At 44.6% G+C, this 14,159-nt stretch overlaps 1 protein-coding gene across 2 annotated transcripts in view; it reads right to left on the bottom strand.

The window, feature by feature from the left end:
• The window catches only part of MAP3K9 (mitogen-activated protein kinase kinase kinase 9), a 77,607-nt gene extending 71,800 nt beyond the window's left edge, over window positions 1–5,807 (bottom strand). For both annotated transcript variants that reach the window (XM_045822558.1, XM_045822557.1), the window contains exon 1: window positions 5,054–5,807. In XM_045822558.1, the coding sequence (XP_045678514.1) occupies window positions 5,054–5,453 (400 nt within the window). In that variant the 5' untranslated portion in view covers window positions 5,454–5,807. The remainder of the gene's footprint in view (window positions 1–5,053) is intronic.
• Between the last annotated feature and the right edge of the window lie 8,352 nt (window positions 5,808–14,159).

Here is a 14,159-nt window from a genome sequence, read left to right on the forward strand (position 1 = left end):
GGCAGGGTTATATGCCTCAGTAGGAAATAAACCAAACTTAGATCTGAAAGAAAAAATTAAACTGGACCTCCTAAAACAAGTACAGAGAATAGTATGTACTTTGGCAACACACACACATACATACAAAACAAAGCAAAAAAAAAAAAAAAAAACCTTTCTAAAAAACTGAGAAAACAAAAACATGTTTCTGAACTTTAGGCGAGACCAAAAGAGGAACTGCTCACTGCTTCTTTCCACAGCCAGCCGCATGATGATTCCATTCTCCACTTGGCAGCTGGTGGTGCCCCAAACTACGTTCTTGCTTAATTACAGTGCTTCTGTCCTATCGAGGGTTGACATTCATTTGTATTTTGTAATGCGACTGGCAGTCTGTACGAAGAAAACTCTTAGGAAAAGTTAGTTGGACTGTCTTCCGGTATATAAAAAGTATAGCCCATCCTGACTCCAAAAGTTCTAAGTGTTCAAGCATATCACCCCATCCAGCACTTTTCCTAAGGATATACGGGTATGGCAGGTCCTGCAGACTAGCAATCAGCAGCCTTTTGAAAATGCTTCTGGCATGCCTTTCAGGACTACAAATGCCAGAAAGCGGAAAACTACATTTCCCAGACTCCCTGACAGCTGGAGTTCTTTCTGGATGCAGATTAGGTTCTGCCAATTAGATGCAGAAGATTATAAGGCAGAACTGAGATGGAGACCATCTTCTTGCTGCTTCTCCTGGCAAGCATGGCTGTGGGGAAGTGGGGTTTTTCCGCAGCAGCACGCCCGTGCCCAGTCATTAGCTCTGTCGATGTGGAGAGGCACGCTGCAAGGCCAAGCGGTTGCCTCATCTTGGACGGCAACAACAGCCGAGTGTTCTTGAAGTCAACAGCTTTAATGGCAACTCCTGATCTGTACCTTCCCAATGAGAGAAGTAGAAGCTTGCCCGGTGAGCCAGGTCTGCAAGGTTCTGGGAGTTTTACCCACCTGATCCTCCCTTCTTCCTACCCTTCCAATAATTCTGTAAACTCCTAATTTCCTGAGCTCCAGCACTTTCTGCTAAAAGAGCTTGAGTGTTTCTAGGTCCTAAAATGAAATCCGACACTACTGATATTTGCCTTATTGCAACTATATGAATGAGAAAAAACTATGCCTATACTAAAGAGAGATTAGAAACCCTCTTGAAGAAATATACATTACATTAGGAGTCTCTTAGGTCATGGAGGGAAGGAATATTCATTTTTTCTAAAAATTTTTATACATCTTATTTCTTTAACTAAGTATCTGAATTCTTCTTAAGGGAATGAACTGTTGTATTTTCTCTCATGCCCTGCCTTCTTCCCTTTGGTCTCAAGCATAGTTGTGAACACACAGGAGGTATTAAATATTTATTTATATGTATAAGGATTTCAAAGATGGGATTCTGAACTAGGGTGCTGAAAGGACAGCTCCTCTGGCGGCATTTTGCAGAAGATGGAAAACGTCTGTGGGGAAGGCGAAGCAATAGTCTTGCTCTGGGTAGAACATAAATGCTCAGGTTTTTGCTATTTAGTTAAGAAAATATTATGACCAGACTTCAAGAAAAGTGTGCAACACAGCTTACAAGCAGATAGAACACAGAACAGAGGGGGATGTGGGCAAGGAAGGTCGGCTCTTTCTTTTCCCTTCCCTGCTAAGAAGTCCCTTGGAGTGCAAACTAGACCTTCAGCTGCACCTGACAGGATGTGGGGCCCTCCTTCCCTTCCCTGCTCCAGTCAAGACCTGGTTTTCAGTAAGAATCAGGTCAAGTTGCATTCATCAGATTTCTCAGTTTCTATGGAAGGACATTTCCAGGAATATCCGGAACAAAATCTTATTTCTTTCATTTTCGGAGTCAGGATGTTATTCCCTCTCAATAGTATCCTTGGAAATGTATAGGCATATTCTGGTGGGTTTTAGCAAGTGGTACATATCTTATTCATTTAAAAATCTTAAGTACATCTGAAAACGCACCCTTATATTTCTAGTGGGTGCAAGAAAAAAAGTAAATTTGTGTTAACCTTAACACATGCTCTGCTTGAAAATAGATACAACTCTCCTACAGGAGAAACTTTTAAAACTATGCATGTATCTCCCAAGATGATAAATTTGGAATTATATTTTTTATCTTTTTCTAAAATAAGGAAGATGAGGGAGCTCCTAGGCTATTTTTAAAAATGATTTTATTTATTTCTAGAGAGAGAGGAAGGGAAGGAGGAGAGAAACATCAATATGTGAGAGAAACACCCATCAGTTGCCTCTTGCTCACCCCCAGTCAGGGTCCTGGCCCACAACCCAGACATGTGTCCTGACAGGGAATCGAACCAGCAGCCTTTTGGTTTGCAGGATGACGCCTAACAACTGAACCCCATGAGCCAGGGCACCTCGTGGGCTATTTTTATTTGCCAGCTTCATGGAGAGCTATACTCTAATACCTACTTTGGAGGGGATAAAAGCATAATATTAATGTCAGCTGATTTATAATATCACTATTGTTCTTTGTCATAAGATTTAATCATTTCCTCCTCTTCCGTTTTGAATAAAGTGTGAAACAAAATTTTCACTTTGAAAGCAGTATTTAAAACTAAAACAGAACATTATTACTCAATGTTTTCTGTTCACAATCTAAGATCACTATTCACGCCCCAGAGGGGAAGTTCAAAAGGGTAACTGGGGAAAAGCTACCAGTGGCTCATTTTCATTCCAAATCTTTGGAGAAAGGTTGTCGATCACCTTTAATTTCTCGGTGACACTAACCGAACTGGCGGACACAGCACACAGATCAGAAACACACCAGTCAGCAACTTCCAGCGTTCATCTTTATCAAAGCGCTGCACTGAAAGTATATATTCACACCACCAACCTCCCTCATGTGTAACTTATAACCACCTCCGTACCTTTTCATTTCTTTATCCCTGGGTAATTAACAGTCTCCACTTTTCACTAGGCCCTCTGATTGGTTTTTGACTGGAACTACATTTTCTGAATTATCAAGAATTCATTCCAGTCAAGATCAGAGCTCCTGGTGACGCTAAATAACTTCTCAGAACCTTCAAAAGCCGTATGTTCATCAAGTCAGTTCTTTCAATAAGCACAAGGTACTTCCTACTTTCTCACCATCTCTGTTCTAGGTATAGGAATCTACAAAAGGTAACTTTTGTTCCTGGGCACAAAGATTAAGTCCTGGGCACCTAAAGGAGGAGGAGCGTCTAATGTAGCACACTGGACGTGTCTGGCTTTCTGTGGCTGGGTTCTTGCAGCCTACATGGTATTCACTCCTGACTGCTCTGACAGCAGGGAGCCCCAGACAGGAAGGGAACTGATGCCTGCTCATGAGCCTCACACAGCCTTCTGCTCTGACATTAGCTGTTCCTGAAAAACAAAAAGAAATCACAAACTTTGCTCACAAAGCGCCTGAAAATCAGACTTGTGTTTAAAACTACACTGTTTTCTAACACACCAGGCCATCCTTCCAGCATTTCTTCCAATGGGTGACCAAGTTCATCTTCAACACTATTTCAGACATTATGCTGGGACCCTTGGTCTTCATCTTCCCGGTACTAGTGCCGAAAGGATATAACGCCCAGAAACAACTTAAAGTGATCTGTTGCCTCCACGCACTACCAAATGTAGAAACAAAGTTTTTAACTGGATGAGAGGGAGAGAGAAAAGAAAAGAATTAAAAATTTGAACATCAATTTGACAGTCAAAATGCTGATAAAAAAAGAGTAGAAAAACAGGGTAAGCGATTAGGAATTTGATATTAAGTGATAGTACTTAATAAATACTGTAAGATAATAACACGATTGTTCAGGTGAAAATAAGTTACAAGGCCAGAAGGTTAACTGTCAGAAATGAAATTTTAAAACTAAATGTTTGAAGCTGGACATTGGTGATGGTTTCTTAATCAACTGAGATGTAAAATGTACAGAATATGGAATAAAGATAAATATGTATTAACAATACTTTTTTAACAGAAATTACAGAAACCCTCAAATACAAAATAGTACAAACTGTACCACGAGATGTCTACATCCTTCTGCTAAAACCACTTAGCATCACTGGTTAAGGGACTTTAATAGCAACTTAACTCCTTTGAAAAAAAACAAAGGAAATTTCATTACAGGGTGTGGAACGGGGGACTCCTGGGAAATCCGTGAAAACCAGGACACTGCAAGAAAGGCCCTGGAAGGGACCTCTGGGCATGGGTCCCCCGGGATTTAGCAAATACCAAATATAGGCAAGGATCTAGGGTGAGAAGAAAAAGGGAAATGTGTTGTCTTAACATGCTGGGTGCCAAGGGACTAGGATTTAGCCACTGTATCCTGACCTCCAGATCTCTCGTGGGAGAATGACACAGTTTTCCCTCTCTAATCATTTCTCCTCCCATCACCTGCCCCTCCACACAACACACACCCTTTTTAGCACATTATTCAGTGAGACTCCTGAAGGTACAACTTCTGAGTTACAAGATTAGGATCCAAGAAATCCACACGACATTTCAAAGACACTTCGGCCCTGAGTTCACACAGGCTTCCGGGACTTGTGAGCCAACCCAGCCCAGCGGGAGACAACCCCCATCTCCTTCAAAGCAAATGCCTTTAAGAGGCGGGGACAGCCGACAGAAGAGGCCGGGAGGTCCCAGACTTGGGGACTAAGGTTACAACAGAAACTACCAGCTAGCCTGAAATCCTTCCAGATTTTTTTCGGGGCCGGGGTGGGGAGGGGGGGTGGGCGGGGGGATGCGAAATGGGGAGATTCTCATGCTGGAGCTTCAGGAAGTGGAATCAGCAGTTGCTGCCGAGGTGGTCATATCAAGGTTAAGAAGCCCAAGGGCTTGAGGTTGCAGGCGAGGCCTGCGGCGCCTCTGTTACCCATAGCACCCACCAAAGCCCCTGTGGCCCCAGCGCACGCGCTCACATACCTACCCCCCAGGTGAACCATTCTCCACTCTCAACCTAACCCTTGAGGAAGGCTCCCATCTCTTTGCGCCCACCCCCAGGCCTCAATCATTCCCTCCTCCCCGCCGGGGTCCCGGGCCCCGCCTTCGCCTTACACTGAATGGGCGGGTAGCAACTGGGGTCCTCGCCGCCGGGCTGGCAGCGGCTGGAGAAGGCGCTGCGCGGGGTCACATAGTTGCTGGGGAAGATGCCCACCCGCTGGTTCAGCTGCCCCGTCCACCAGCCTTCGTCGCCGGACACCTGCGAGTCCTTGGACAGCACCTCCACCACGTCGCCCAACCGCAGGGTCAGTTCGTCCTCGCCCGCCGCCTCGTACTCGAACACGGCGGTCCAGTAGGGCAGCGGCGCGTCGGAGCCCAGCTCCCGGGGGGCCACCGTAGCTTCCTCCTCCTCTTCCTCCTCCTCCTCGGCCCCGGCCCCCGCTCCATCCTCCCCCGGCGGGGCGGCAGCGGCGGCGCTTGCCAGGCAGCCGAGAAGCGCTCTGGAGGGCTCCATGGAGCGGCCGATCCATAGGGTGCGGGGCTGCCGCCGCCCGCAGGAGCCGCCGCCGCCTATTGTTCATGCGGCTCCGCAGAGCTGGGGGGACCCCCTCCCCCGACGGCGGCCGCAGGTAGGGCCCGGGATGGCTGCTCGGAGAGAGTGGGCTGCCTGGGGCTAGCGCGGCAAGTGCAACCAGCGCGTGTGCTCACCGCAGCATCGGGGAGCAGCGGGTCGGAGCCCCGGCCTGCGCGCTCACCCGCTGGGGGCCACCTGCCCACCTCCGCGTAGACTACCTGCTCCCGCAGCTGGTGCCCGCCGCCTGCCAGCGGCCGCTCCCCTCTCCGCGCCGCGCCCCGCCCCCAGAGCCGGCCACCCGCCCAGGACCACCTGACGCGGGCCTGGCTCCGCCTCAGCCCTGCGGAACCCAAGGGCGGAGCTTCCCAGAACCCGGACCCGCCCCTGCTCCAACCCGCCTTCCCGTTGGCCGCCCGCCGACCAGTCCGAAGGTTCCCCCCCCCGCCCCTCCCGCGGTGGTTGGAGCACGCACTCTAGCCACCCGGCCCACCCTTCTCCACCCCCTGCGCCTACGTAGGCCGCCCCCCTCGTTCCGCCCTCTTTTGCGGGCCCCCTCATTCTCAAATCCCAGGGCATGCAGTTCTCTCTCCCATTGGACAGCTGCAGCTCCAACCATTGGCCCGATGTACCTGTCCATTTCCTGGGAGAGTTCAACACCTCGCTGGAAGAGGCTGCAGCCTCATTGGGTGCATGGGAGGGATGGGTGGATCCTAAAAGGTAAAGCCAAGACTTCATTCATTCCAAAAAGGCTGAAGAATCTTCTTCCCTTTGTTTGCGGTGGACAGATACGGGCTGTTAGGCGGCACCGGTGTTTTTCATCCTACATTGAGTTTTTGAACGTGAGCAAAAGAGAAGGGAGCTGAGCTGCACCCCATGGGAGAGCTTGTTTTCCACCTCCCTCTCTTGCAGTTGGATTCTTCCCTCTTGGATCTGTCTTTGCCCTAGTCCACCCAGGTGAATCAGCTTCAGCTCCCACCGGACTGAGTTACATCCTTCCACCCCATCTCCTTAACCTTTCATTTCCTAGTTTAAGGCCCATTGGAATGTTCTTTAGAAGCTCTTAAAACCACAGTTCTCGCCTTTATGAAGAGGGCACACAGCCCTCCCTTTCCTGGGTGCCTGTAAGAAGAGATTCCAATACAATGATTTTTAGAATTCAGAAAGACGAGACACCACCTTACAGGGACTTCAAACTGAGGCCGGAAAAACGATGGCGAAATCGCCTTGATCTCTCTGAAGAGACAACTATTTTACAGTCGTGGGTTTCTTTCACCTGGGTAAACTGCACCTCCGGTCATGGTGACCTATATAGAAATCAGGTTAAGAACCAAAGTAGACAAAAAAGAAGAAGGAGGTGAAGGAGAAGAACCAAAGTAGAACATACATACAAGATGATACTGCTGTTCAAGACAATGCTGCGGTTCGTGAGCGAGGGCTGACCATTTTCTCCATCCTCTTGTGACCCTCCGTTTCTCAAACATTAAGAAAGAATGAGATAGGTGGTCCCTACTATTTCTTCCGCGCTTTAGTCCCATCATAACCATGAAGGTTTCCAATGAGAAGGCTTTTCTGGCATTTCAAAACAACTCAGTGCTGCAGGATCTAGCCCAATCTCTGCCAAACTGCCCTACCCTTTCCCCTTTAGTGGTAAGAATAGATACAATTTATTTAGCAAGATTTAGTGCTTCACCGAGTATTTTTTTGTTTAATGTTATCAATAGTTTGGGTTAATTCTTGGACAAACTGTGGAGACAGTGGGGTGATTTGAAAAGATAGAGATAGCAGGGCTGGCGTCTTTGGCTCCTCTGTCAGCAGCAGCATGATCTTGGGGAAGTACTAAGGTTACAGTGCAGTGTGCTCATCCACAGAGCGAGTGAGTGAGTGAGTGGATTGGAAGGTCTGCTGCGTCCTTGTAGGCCTGACATTCTGCAGTTTGCACATGAGTATGGCTGCACTGTATATCCACACATGTGAGGTCTTGAAGAAGAGAGGTTTGAGTGCTGTCCTGAAACGTGTCCAGAGTAGGTCTTGAGAAAGGACCTCGGAGTAGATGCCCTAAAACAATGTTTAAATTTTTCTTGCTCATAGGTTTGGTGAACTGAAAGATATGGATGAGTCTTTGAATCAATTCTCTAGGTTTTGTTTAAGACAAACTCTTCTACCCCCAGAAGAACAGAAGAAGATAATGGAGATAGAGGTCTTTTGTGCTTTTAAAAAGACCATAAGGAAAAGTACTTCTTAATAAAAATTTATTTTGGAGGTAAAAGGAATTTTACAAAATGGTGTAGACATACACAGAGAGAAACAAAAAGAACCACTAGAAAGATATAGAGAAAAATTTTCAGTGGTAGATCTCTTTTAAGTAGTAGGATTAAGAGTAATTGGGCAATTTTTATTGTCATCTTGTTTATCTGTAATTTTGTATGTGTTACTATATAGTTTTGTGGCTCTTCATTTCTCCCTCACCCAGAGGAGAATGGAAAAAATGTCTTGATCCCTCTAAATAGGGAAAGTCTAAGTCCCCTTATCATTTAAATCTTTAATGCCGTAGCACGTGTTTAGGGCGTAGTGAGGAGTCATTCATCAAACATTTCAAGAAGTCTTTCAGTAAATACTTGTACAATGGATAAGTGATAGGAATTCAAATGAGGGAAGATTCTTCAGGCTATGTTTGTCTGGCAGGGTTTCACGGAAGAGGCAGGACCAAAACTGGTCCTGGAGGGGTGCGGGATGGAGCCAGGAAAGGAGGGAAGATGCGGGCACAGCCAGAGGCGAGAAAGCCCATCTGGATGGAATAAAAGGATGAAAAGTAACTCGGAAAATATAGGTTGAACCAGATTGCAGAGGGCCTTGTAATCACTTGATTCGCACTAATAATTATTTATTGTATTTTGCCGTGTGTGATGAACACTATTCTGCCCAAATTTTTGAAGGAATAATAAGGATGTACATTACACATAAGTAATACTTGAAATACCTTGTATCTGTTCTTGTGTTTTGTAATTCTTTGTTACGTAAAATGTCTTATACCATAATATGTTCAAAAATAAATGCTGAAATACCTTTATAATACAATAAACAAGTGTCTAAATATAAATACATAAATAATTGAATTGAAAAATTAAAACAAAAGATTTTTTTTTCCTGAAAGTTTGGGCCAAAAATGTGGGTGCGCATCATATGTGGCAAAATATGGGCAATTGGTTGTTTGTAATGATTTAATGTCCAGTTTGTTTACCATAAGGGCAGGGACCCATCTGTCTGGCTGTCTATAGTTCTCCCAGTACCTAGAGAGGGCCTACCATGTAAATAACTCTCGGTATGTATTTGTGAATGAATGGCTGGCTTGAGTACCCAGTTAAGAAGCCTGTATTTTGTTCAGCAATAGAGGTTATTACTGAAAGCTTTTGAGCAGGGCTGTGGGGTGATCAAGTGTTACTGTCACTGTGCCTAGAATAGATGAGAAATGCAGAACAATGAAGGTGCTTAAGTTGGGCACTGATGGATGTATACAACTTGATTAGTGGAGAACAGAAAGTGCAAAGCTGAAAATTAATGTAATGTATAGCAATAATAGAAATACTAGTCTGGGAAGAGGAGAAAGTACAGAAACGGAGTGATGGGAAATAAAATTGACTAAGTAAAAGAAGGGCAGATTGCAAAGACTTGAAGACCAGGTAGAATTATCAAGATTTTACCACAAGTAAGTTCGTCAGCAGGGCCCTAACTGGCATGGCTCTGTGGGTTGGGCATCCTCTTGCGAAGTGAAAGGTCACCAGTTTGATTATTGGCTGGGGTATGTGCCTGGATTGCGTGCCAGGCCCCAGTTGGGGGCCTGCAAGAGGCAACTGATCGATGTTTCTCTCCCTCTCTCCCCCTCTTTCCCTCTCTCTGAAAAAAAAAAAATTTTAAAAAACAAGCAAATAAAAAGTTCTCGGGCAAGGATTGACAAATGTCACCCCCCAAAAAGAACTGTTTCCTCCACCTCATTCAAAAGCATAGCATAATACACATTATAGCACTTATCCATTCAACAAATATTTATTGAATGGCTTTTTGAAATGTTTGATGAATGACTGCTCATGAGGTCCTAAATACATGCTATAGTGTTAAAGATGTAAATCATATGGGAGTTTGACTTTTCCTACGGAGAGGGATCAAGAAGTTTGTATAGTAGTAGTACAGCTTGGCACCACTAGACCTACATCAGAAGATCATGATTTATCGTGGTTCTTTTCATTAAAAACCATGTGACTTTGGGCAAGGTATCTGTTTGGACCTCAGTTTCCTCACTTTTAAATAGGTATAAAATAGAAACTGCTGCTTCTAGAGGCTTATAGGATTAAATGAAACAAAAGTTCTTAGCATGCTGCTTAGCATCTATTAACAACTTGACATATTTACTTCCTTCTTTCCTCTGCCCATCGCTTTCAGAAACATCTTTACTTGCATCCTAGAAAACTGCAAAAGCTTCTTGACTAGAAATTGAACTAGGGATTTTCTCTTTAAAAAGGGAGGGTGGTGGAAAAGGAAAAAAAAAAGAGAGAAGGAAGGAAGGAAGAAAGGGAGGGAGGACCAAACAACAATTTTTAAAAAGGGAGGGAGGGAGGGTGATGGGATTAGGAGTTATTTTTTTTTGTTCTTTGACCCAGAGTATTCAATATTTTCTATCAATAAAATGTACTGATTTTCTCATCAGAAAGTATATTATTGTTAATGATGATCATGAAAATTTTTAATGAGCCCTGACCAGTGTGACTCAGATGGGCACCATCCCACAAAGCGAAAGGTCATTGGTTCTCTTCCCTGTCAGGACACATGCCTGGGTTGCAGGTTCAGTCCCCGGTTGGGGGATGTAGGAGAGGCAACCCACTCAAGGTTCCTCTCCCTCTCTTTCTCCCTCTCTTCCTCTCTCCCTAAAAATAAATAAATGAATATTAAAAAATGATATGGAAATGTGCATAATATAACGATTAATGAAAAAGTAGTGAAAAAAACCCTTTATACACTGACCACAAATGTGTGTGATTATGTGTTTGTGTAGTATCAGAAACTTTTTATTTTATTAGTTATTTCTGAACTGAGTGGCGGAATATGGATAATTTGGATTGCCTTCATCTTCATTTTACTTTTGAGCATTTTCCCATATAGCTAAAATAACCATGTGATACTTTTATTTTTTTATTTTTTAAAGATTTTATTTATTTTTTTTTAGAGAGAGGGAAGGGAGGGAGATAGAGAGAGAGAGAGAGAAACATCAATGTGCGCCATGGCCTGCAACCCAGGCATGTGCCCTTACTGGGAATCGAACCTACAACACTTTGGTTCGCAGCCTGTACTCAGTCCACTGAGCTACACCAGCCAGGGACCATGTGATACTTTTATAATTAGAAGAAACATCCACAAATCATTTTTATGAAATAAGTTTCAAGCAGAAAGCCTTATTGTTTGTTGGGGAGATGGTAGAAGAGGGGGTAAAACTAGAACCGGAGGATGACAATAATAATAATATTAATGACAATAATGATAATGGCTACTATGAATTGAAAGCTTACTGGATGTCATGCACTGTTCACAATGTTTTCTATTTTTATTTATTGATTTTTTAGAGAAAGAAGTGGGGAGAGAAAGAGAGAAATATCACTCACATTCGTTGGTTGATTCTTGTATGTGCCCTGACTGGGGATCAAACCTGCAACCTTGGTGTATTTGGACTGCTCCAACCAAACTAGCTACTTGGATGGGACCTGTTTACAATACTTTCTATTTATCAGAGTCTTCAACAGTTCTTCCAAGCAAACAAAAATGTCCTGGAATATAAATAGTTCAGTCTTCCCTTTCATTCCTACTTCCTAGATGGAACATTCTTGGTTATGTGCAAACAGACATGTGACTACATACTTTAGGACTAGTTTAATGTAGCTGTGACCTCACTCACCTAACACTAGCATAAACTTGTCTTAATGCTTCAGCTTTTCAAAGCTTGATCTTTTAACCACGTTGGTGACAAAGATTCAGTTGAAACTTCAGCTCACTGTTTTGCTTTTGAGATTTATGACTTCTATTTGAAAAAAATTCAATTTAAAGATTTTTATCAGTTTTTATTTAAACAAACCAGTAATATCTGATGCTCATGCAACTCACTGTTGAAAATATTTCACTTGAGCCCAAGCTGTTTAGTTAAGGGCCTGGCAGAGATCCTTAGAGACAATGATAGACAACTACGCCACCCTGTGGTATTATGGAGGTATGGCGGCCAGTTTTGGGTGTTTTGTTTGTTTGGGGTTTGTTTGGGGGTTTTAAGGGATTTTTAGTTTTCCACTTCTAGCCCTGAAAGTAACCAGAGTGGTCTCTGGGAGGAGCTCTTTCAATTTGTTGTTGTGGAAACCAAGCCCCAGATAAGTGGAATCACTAGACCTTGAACCCAGATCTTCAGATGGGCCCTTTTCAGACTGTCTTGCCACACAGCACTTCCAGTTCTTCAAGTTAATTTAGGGATATCTGCCTGTCAGCTACAAGGAGCCCGAGAACTGCCTAGTGCAAAAAGTTGGTTTTGCATCCAAGGATACCGAAGCCTGGAGAGGATACATGACTTGCTAAGTGTCCACAGCTCATTTTGAGTCCCTTGGTTTTTTCCTGCATTTACTCGTTTACTCACTAACTATTCATCCATGTGTCTGCTGTGTGTCAGGGGCTGTCCAAGGCACTGATGACACAATAGTAGACAAACAAGACAAACTAGACAAAAGTTCCTTTATAAATCTCATTTTCTAATATGGGAGACAGACCAATAAGATAAGCAAGTAAAATACATCATATAATATAATATTAAAGAGATAAGTGGCCCTGGCTGGCATAGCTCAGTGGATTGAGCGCGGGCTGCGAACCAAAGTGTCACAGGTTCGATTCCCAGTCAGGGCACATGCCTGGGTTGCAGGCCATGACCCCCAGCAACTGCACATTGATGTTTCTCTCTCTCTCTCCCTTCCCTCTCTAAAAACAAAATGAATAAAATCTTAAAAAAAAAAGAGAGATAAGTGCTGAAGAGGAAAAAGGGGGAGGGGAGGGACATGAATGTTCTACGTGTTTACATTTCAGGGTGGCCAGAAAAGTCCTCCTAGCAAGGTGACTTTTGAAATAAAGATCTGAAGGAATTGAGGGAACCAGCCACACAGATACCAGGGAAGCGTACACAGGCAGAGGAAACACCAGTGCAAAGGCCCTGGAGCAGGGTAGTGCCTGTGTATTCAACAAAACAGCAAGGAGGCCAACCTGGCAGGAATGAGAGTTCCGGGGTAGTAAGAAGTAGGGAGAGGTAAGGTTGGGAGAAGGGGGCCGATCATGTGGGACTTTCAGGTCAAACGAGGACTTTGGCTTTTACTCTGAAGGAGATGGGAGCCATGTAAGAGTTTGAAGCGAGGGGGTGGTGTGGTCTGACTGACTTTATAACGCTCAGGCTGTTAGGTTCTCAGTGGGCTGCAGAAAGCAAGGGCAGGCACATGAGACGAGGATACTCGTCAATAATCCTGGAAAGAGATAACAGCAGGTTAAGCCAGGGAGGCCATAGTGGGTATGGCAAAAGGTGGTAAGAATTTAAAACATTTTGAGGATAGCGCAACTGGCTTTGCTGATGTGTCTGAAGGGGTATGAAGGAGAAAGAGGGTCAAGGATGACACCCAGGCTTTTGGACTGAGCCATGGGAAGCGTAGCATTGCCATTAAAAGAGACTGGGGAACATCTCAGCAGCTTACTGTCAGACACACGAAGTGTGAGATCACTGCTCCACACCCAAGTGGAGATGCCAAGAAGGCAGGTGATTATGTAGGTCTGGAGTTCGGCCAAGAGCTGTTAAGTCCTAACAGCCCAGTCAGCGAAAGCATTAACTCCATAAAGTGTCTAAGGGCATCGTGATGATTAGTAAACATTCGGGGCCAAATGGTAAAATAATTCCTGTTTTAGCACTTGACTTTCCAGATTTCTACCCAAAGAAACCTTTTCAAGTGGCTCTGCCCCGCATATGTGAAGACTGAAACTTTTGCCCATGGACACGAGACACAAGTCTCTTGATGAGGTTAGATCTTTAGGACAATGTGTGTGTGTGTTCTCTGGGTTAACAGAGGGACCCCTGCGCGAGGCCAGCGGGAGCCCAGAGGGGAGCCTGTCTAGTCAGTGGAACTCCAGGGAAACTGTTTTGTGCTTCCTGTTCTACTAAAGGGGGAGAAGAACCCAGTTTGGGGACTTTCCCTGGATGCTCAGGTCAAGTACAATTTCATGCAGCTGTGTGATCTGTCTCTATTATTTTATTACCTACTTTACCTACTCATGCTCCTTCACCCCTCACCCTCTTCCCCATGTAGCTCCGTATGTGATGGGATTTGACATTCTTTCTTTTGCATCATGTTCTCTGTTGGGGACAAGGACCAGGGATGGCACAGCTTACCCAAGTACCTTGAGCAGGTTAGGAGCTGATCCACATGCACTCATTCAGTATGCAAAGACAATGCCACCTAGCCCACCAACTGTGTCACCCATTATAACAACAACCAACATCTAACCAGAGTGTGGCAGTTCCAAAAACACTCTTATATAGAGGCACTGGTGCACTGCTTAAGAGTATAGACTCTGGAACTAGACCGCTTGGGTCTG

The sequence above is a fragment of the Phyllostomus hastatus genome, unplaced genomic scaffold (genome assembly GCF_019186645.2).
Source record: "Phyllostomus hastatus isolate PE091 unplaced genomic scaffold, TTU_PhHast_1.1 phas_scaffold_501, whole genome shotgun sequence".
Lineage (NCBI taxonomy): Eukaryota > Metazoa > Chordata > Mammalia > Chiroptera > Phyllostomidae > Phyllostomus > Phyllostomus hastatus.